General features: G+C 38.6%; 1 protein-coding gene across 1 annotated transcript; it reads right to left on the bottom strand.

Annotated features, from left to right (window-relative positions):
• Nucleotides 1-6,007: 6,007 nt before the first annotated feature.
• Nucleotides 6,008-6,850, bottom strand: LOC137617483 (piggyBac transposable element-derived protein 4-like). The gene has a single exon (XM_068347504.1). It carries the CDS (start codon nucleotides 6,848-6,850, stop codon nucleotides 6,008-6,010), a length of 843 nt encoding a protein of 280 aa, XP_068203605.1.
• Between the last annotated feature and the right edge of the window lie 726 nt (nucleotides 6,851-7,576).

The raw sequence follows: 7,576 nt of genomic DNA, 5'->3' as shown, positions 1-7,576 counted from the left end.
CTTCAAACTGAAGGAAGGTGTAGTAACCCAGGGAGGCGTGATCCATGGATGCCATGGGGATTGGTGACATCTTGCCTGGGGGCCCCTGGGTATGGGTCCTCTCTTCAAAATAGGAGCAATGCCCAACGTTCTCCTGCTGTAGCCTCCGCCCCAATACCGACAACGACAGAGCTGAAAACAGCAAAAGGACCTAGTCATCAGGTATGAGGCGCCAACGGCCTCAGAGGTGCCAGTCGACGCTAACACTATGTCTAATACTCAAGCGAAGGCAGCAGAAGAGGTCATCGAAATGACCTCAATTGTTTACTGGTTCATTTATTTGTGACAGACCAGAAAACTTATCCTTGGGTCACCGGCAACTGAACATGTAAGCCCTCATTCAAGCTGGGTTTTGTCCGAAAAAAAGTATAAAGACTGCACAATTCTCAGTAGGCTGACGGTACTATGTCTCTGTAATTTTGAAATTTGTGTTCCGGTGTCAGAAAAGCTTTTCACTGTGCACTCTGTGATGTGTGATACACAGGAAGCACATCTAGAAAGCTTCAGTGTTGGATTTCTGAGCACTTGGGGGGATCGATATGAACCAATATACCTTTAAGGTTTACTCACTCCAATTATACAGTATATAAAGATATGTATGCAAAAAATATTTATATCGGCAGATATATAGACAGGTATGTAGTTTATTACACTATATCAATATACCGATAGAAATAGTACTTTTATACGTGAATAGTTATCTAGATAGATGGATAGATAGATTATTGAAATTACATTTCAGCTTCGCAACAGGTCAACGAATTTGTTTTAAATCCTATTACTCGATAATTTTTATGTGAATTGATATTCATAATTATGGTTTTTATCAATATAGTCTACTGAACTAATGAATATATAAGGTGGTTACCAATTATCCTGCTTCAAATAAAATATCTCATAAATGCAATAGCTTCTTTGTTAAATGCCTTTTGTACATTACGTTCTTTAATGCTATACAATCGAATACTTCGTCTTAATTATAGTTTTTTATGATGCATTTCATATAACATTTAATATATACTCATCAACATGACTCACTGTAATGACTAATTGCCTATATGTATTTATACCTGTTAATTATCTTCTAATGAACTAATATTTGTTTGGTAGAAGTAGGATGAATACATTTGATTACATACTAATGAAGGGTATCGAAAAAAATCCTCCAAACACATTATTTATTATGCATGTGAAGTATAGGGAAATGAATTGAGGTTTCACGAAAGCTTTAAAACGAATAATAGATAAATAAAAATACTCTTCACTGAAGGATATAGATAAAATATAATTTCGCTAGTTTTTCAGTGGTTTTTGAAACTTGCCATCTCTCTCTCTCTCTCTCTCTCTCTCTCTCTCTCTCTCTCTCTCTCTCTCTCTCTCTCTCTCTCTCTCTCCTTACTGTTTCAATAGGTTACAGAATTCATAACTATTGATAACATGAAAAAAAAAATCGAAGTTTGATCATGTAGAAAGTTTTTTGAAAGAGTTTTACATTTCTATCGAAAAATAATATGTATAAGATAAATATGTTTAATATCTTTTTTCATTAGAGTTTTGATTTTTTGTAAGCTATGACTTTTCAGAGGAATTCTTTACGTTTGTCTACGAAATTACCATCACCTCTCTGCCTGTCTTCATCCAATTAGGCAAATCTCTGGTATGGAGTAATGCTTGATTTCAAACTTAAAGCAATTAGCGAAACGCAGATGAATTGCAACAGGACGAACCAGGTTTGCTTAGGCACTGCCGTTATATTGTGGTTCCAAGTGTTTTTCCCTAATAATTCTCGCATTCCGTAATTTATTACTTCTCATAAAAATTGGCATGTATCCATATTTCCTTTCTTGCTACTTTTCCAACAATGGTCGTAGGTTAGATGATGATAATAATAATAATGATAATAATAATAATAATAATAATAATAATAATAATAATAATAATAAGTATTCTCTAATTAATAATGGGAAGAAATACCATATGGTGAGATACTAAAAGCAAATCTGACCATAAACAATACCCAACTTTTGTTAGTTTATTATTTTACCTTAACCAGTAAGTTGCTTACTTGTGTTGATTTTTTATTTCGCCTTAGTATGTTAGATTTTTTTATTCAATATTATAGTTTTTGGCTCAAGCCATGTCGTCCTGATGGAAGTTCCATAGAGTAGCTTCCTAAGGGATACATGTACTACAGTGATATTCTCAGTGAATATTACTTTTAGGTATCCAGTATTCTAGCTCGAGGCGCAAATATCCTTAAATATTCTCTCAAGGATATCGCATAATATCAGAGGACATATTCTTAACACGCCACATACAATCGGCACCCCTAATAGGGTTTACGCTTCGAGGGCAAAAGAGAAGAGGAGCCGTATCAAGGTAACCCCCGTTCTCGTACTACAGCACCATTTCCAAGATGGCAAACATTCCTTATTTTGTAGCGATTTCGCTCGGTGTTATTCCCTGTTGATCTAACTTTTTTGATCGTTTTGCAAGGATTATAATTATGCTTTCGCCATCTTCTTCTGCCTCTGGAAAGTTGAGTATCGAATCTTTACAATGAGTATATTTTAGCTCCTATTTGCCAGTGAAATTAGAGTAATTTATTGTGCCTAGGAGTTAGGCCTGTTACTGGAGGCGCCATGGGCGCTGTCGTTCGTTAGGCATGTGTTATTTAGTTAGCAGAATGACTTTCTGGTTTTTAGTGGCATTAATTCATTATTTTATTTATATAGCTATTTAAGCAGATTATACTTGTAAAGATATTGATAATGTGCATAATTTACTTTTCCATGTCCATCGTATAGTTAGAGTTTCGGTGAATTAAGTAACCGAGATCTCGACTTGCCTAGGTAACGTAACCTAGGCATTTTATTATACGTTCAGACATTTTCCAGGTTACCCCCGTGTATTGTTTTTCAATTCAATTGGAGAATGATACCTCCTAGAATTATATGAAACATTACACGTCTCCATGGAGATTTAGGGGTAATCTCTCTTTCCCTCTGAGTGTAGCTTCAGGCTACAACCCCAGTGGTCGTGCCCTGAATTTTATTCACACTTGACTAGCCTAGGGTTTTTCTGTCCCTTCCCTTATCTACAGGTTGTGGTATACCAGCAGGTTCTGGGATTCAGTCAGAATCTCAGAGTATTTAGCCTTGTGTAAGCGGCCTGCCGGCGGGGTGAATAGGTTGTAGGATACCATCATTCCACTGCCGGCTACGCTGCCGACATTGGAGGCTAGCCTCCCTAGCCGCACTTAAAGTTGTGGTAGGATACCATCTTCTCCTTGCAGTCTAGAAGACTAGGCCTGTGCTCGCAGTCCCCTGGGCTGAAGAATAGTATTCTTCTTTTGCCTAGAATGGCGGCGGCACTGGAACTCTGTTTCTCCCTTGATGAGAAGAGGCGGCAAGGCTGCCGTCCCCTTAACTGTATTGGCAATCTCTAGGTTGGGGAACTGAGTCTCTCCTGTCACATAGTATACTGCCAATACTAAAACAGAGTTTTTTTAAGTTGTTGTAGGACTGAAAACTTTGCCAGTTCCTTCCACACCCTATACAGGACCCGTTCCCTTCCCCTCTGTCCACTTTTTGACGGCCGAGCCACTATCTTTCACTGGGCCGGCGTACTGTAACCTTACCGTTGCTGGTGGGTTGCCAGAGTTGGCCAGACTCCCTCTCTACGACCTTTGTCCGGTTGTCGGTAGCTAAGTTAGCTGCAGGCAGCCATGACAAATGTCGGCGGCCATTTTTAATGACTTTCAAGTGCTGGCAACCATGGTTAATAACTTTCAACCGCCGGCGGCCATGATGGCTGCTGGGGGCAATGCCTACTGCCGGTACCCACATCATCTGTCGGCAACTATGGTCTCTGCCGGTTGCTGACATTTGCCAGCAGCCAAGATGGCTGCCGGTGGCTGGCAGCTGCCAGCAGCCATGATGGCTCTGAGTGGGAAGTCCCTTCTGTCCCCTAGGTTCTTCAGTTCTCCCTTGGACTGCTAGCCACAGGTCTTGTTGCCGAAGTACCGCCGGTCAGGCCGGCACAGATAGGTGCTGACTCAGATGCTAGCAAGCCGACTGTACTGGTATTGCCAGAGGCTAGCCTGCCGGCAGTGTATTCGCAGCACCTTGCCGAAAATGGTACTGTAGCTGGATGGAAGTCTGAATGGTACATTCTATCCTTCCATTGTAACCTACTTTCTGCAGAAAGCCAGTAAAATTAGACTTTTATATCCTTAATTACTGTATACATACACAGTTAAGAGTAGTTTTTATTCCATGCTATCTCTCTCTCTTTAGCTAGTATGCTGGATATGCCGGTAAGATCTAGCTATTCCGGCAATATGCCGGCTGAACTACAGTATATGTTATACAGGTAGCCAGTATATCTGCAGTATAGAATATACTGCAGATAGAAAACTACTTTATATATTTTACTAGTAGTTATTTCCAATATATCTCGGGTATCCCTACACAGATATTTGGTGACCCAATCCCATATTGAATGAATATAATTTCTTCAATACTCTGATTAGAAATCAGTTTTTGGATTACCCTACCATATTGAATATCTTCAAGGCTAGGGTGTTACTCTCCTAATCCTTAAAGGGGAGAGCTTTTATCCTCGAGTTTCCCTGATCAGGAAACTCTATAAATTAATATTGTAAGGAAGGCCACGGCAAATAGGTTGAGTTGGATATACAAATATATGTCCTTATTTCCCTAGTCCAGCTAGCGTCATGCCAACTGGACCACGCTGTCAAATGTTTGCTAAAAAGGCAGCATATTGGCTGAACTACAATTTATAATAATACAGTAGCCAGTAATTTGCAATATACAGCAAATAGAAAACTACAGTACCATTATATAGTAGTGATTTCTAACATAGCTTGGGTACCCTTGTGCGAGCTACTGCTGGTGCAGCTCCTATATTGGAAAAATAGTATTTCTTCAATATTCTAATTGAAAATCAGTCATTTTGACCTCACAGTATTAACCCTTGTTTACTTTGCTGGGGTTTCCAAACATGAGTACTTCCCTGGGGTATTTACTCACCCCAATACAAAAATATTTATAGTGTTACTACTATGTAAAATATAGTCACACTGGTGGTTCAGGACATATCTATTGTACAATCCCTGTTGAACAGTTTGAATTGCTTGCAGCTGGTTGACATTATTATAAACGAATACAATAGAATAAATTATAAAACTAAGGAAAAATCACCAATGCTTACATTCAGATGACATTTATTTTGAAAATACGTACAGGATACAACCTTTTATGTGACTTTTTAATATTTATGATGAATATTAACATTAAAAGAAATTCAATATACGCAAATCTCTCTTGTAAACTACATGAAATGAAACTTGAACTAAAGATATAATTATTTGTTGAATTTAAACTTATTATAATCTTTTTACATAACATAAACATGGTTTCTTTATCATAAGTAAACACAAAATGTCTCCATGCGTTGAAATGAAAAAAAAAACAAATGTTAGCTCATTACATTTGCTAGGTAAACATAAACATGGTTTCTTTATCACAAGTAAAGAAAAAATATCCATGAATTGAAATTGAAAACAAAATCAATGTCAACATGTTACATTCTGATTCACCACTTACTGCTGTATTCTCGCAATCTATGCAACTCACAGTCATCTTACTGTGATCCTTGCAAAAATTTTTCCCGCAAGTGCTCCATACTGTTTTCACCTTTCAATCCTTTGACTTTTGGCACAAAATACACATCTTTTTGCTTGGCAGTGTAATGTCTGTGAGCTTGTTGAGGTTGTCGCATCTGCAGCTTCCGGGAACAGTCTTGCAATCTCTGTTCTGAGACCTCTTGGCAGGCGGATGTTCTGGAGTCTCCTCTTTAGAGTGTCCTCTAATAGCATCATGCATGCTTTCTTGATGAATTTGCAGCGCTTGAGTTTATTCTGTGGGTTGTGAGCATAGAGGACTTACGAATTTACACAGACGATGTTCAGGAGAGCAAAGAACTCAGTTAGAGGCCAACGCCGGCTGTTTCTGGAAATGCTATACTTACCCACCATTACGTCCACCATATCTACTCCTCCTTTGATTGAATTATAGAACGTGATGATTTCAGGTTTCTTGTCATCACCTGTAGCTTCATCTATCTTGTCATTATGATGCATGCTACTAACGAGCACCACACTTTTCTTCTTGCTCTTACTCTTTGGTATGCATGAGACTAATGTAAGGTTGTCTCCAAATCCAGACATGCTGTCCATAGGAGGTCTATTTTTTGTTACCAAGAATTCTAGAGGAATCTCCCTCGTGTTCTTTCTGAGGGTCCCCACAGTAGTCAACTTATGGTCACGAAGTAGTGATTCAACTAGTGGATAGCGGGTATACCAATTATCAAATGTTACGTTTCTAGCAGACCCCGAGATGTCAGAAATAAGTCTTGTGACCACAGCCTGTGATGAATTGTACTGCTTGTCAGCCTTGAATGGCCCATCTGGCTTTGTTCCGGCATATATCTCCATATTACATACATCGAATGATTTTGCATCACACAGTGCATGTATTTTGATGCCATATTTGGCTGGTTTGCTGGGGATATATTGCTTAAACGGACAATAACCCCCAAAGGCTACGAGCATTTCATATATAGTCACAAATTCTGATGGGGTGTAATTCTTTTTGCAATTTTCTACATACATCTCAAATATTTGCCTAACTGGGGCAAGCTTATCCACCTTCTTTCTTTCTTCGCGTGTTGCTTTGTCGTCAAATCGTAGACAACATAACAGAAAGCGAAAGCGATCCAGTGACATAGTCAGCCTGAACACCTCGATACCAGTACCATCTGCTTTTCAAATATCAGCAAGGTGCAACCTGCTAACATGATATGTACCTGCTAACATAAGCAGGCCAATCAGTGCCTTCATTTCGATGACATCAGTGTCTTTTGTTCTGTAGGGCTGAGCATACTTCCCTTTCTGCATAGCGATCATCAAGTTTGTATGCTTTACTAATAAACTAATTATTTCCGGCGTGATGAAGACTCCCCAAAAGTCAGCAGGAGAATTGGCATTTAGAGCTGGTCCTTTTAGTCCTGGTGTAAATTTGATAACATTGCTAGAACAGGTATGACCTTGTAGTTTCGGAACATTCTTCTTCCACCATGTTGTTTTATATTTTCCTTTCCATTCATCAATTATTTGGCTTTTTCTTTTGGGGCTGGTCTGGTAGATCATCTGGGTCTGATTCATAAGAGTCAGAATCAGGAACATGCATATCTTCTTTCAGGTAATCTCATTCACCTTCACTGTCGGAGGCAGGAACATCCCTTCCAAAGCTTTCTTCGTCTACTAAGCTACTCACCTATATTTCATTTAACATCTTCTGAATCCTCCTCATCTCTGCATTGTAATCCATCTTATGCCTAAAAAAAAAAAGGAAATATGTTTCATTACCTAAGGTAATAGTTTCAAGAATGAAAGAGCAATAAATTGTAAATAATAAAATAAATCTACATATAATGATAAAAAAAATAAAAA

This window comes from Palaemon carinicauda, chromosome 23 (genome assembly GCF_036898095.1).
Source record: "Palaemon carinicauda isolate YSFRI2023 chromosome 23, ASM3689809v2, whole genome shotgun sequence".
NCBI classification, from domain to species: Eukaryota; Metazoa; Arthropoda; class Malacostraca; order Decapoda; family Palaemonidae; genus Palaemon; species Palaemon carinicauda.
The sequence above is the reverse complement of the archived record's forward strand: the minus strand, read 5'-3'. Positions and strand labels throughout refer to the sequence as shown.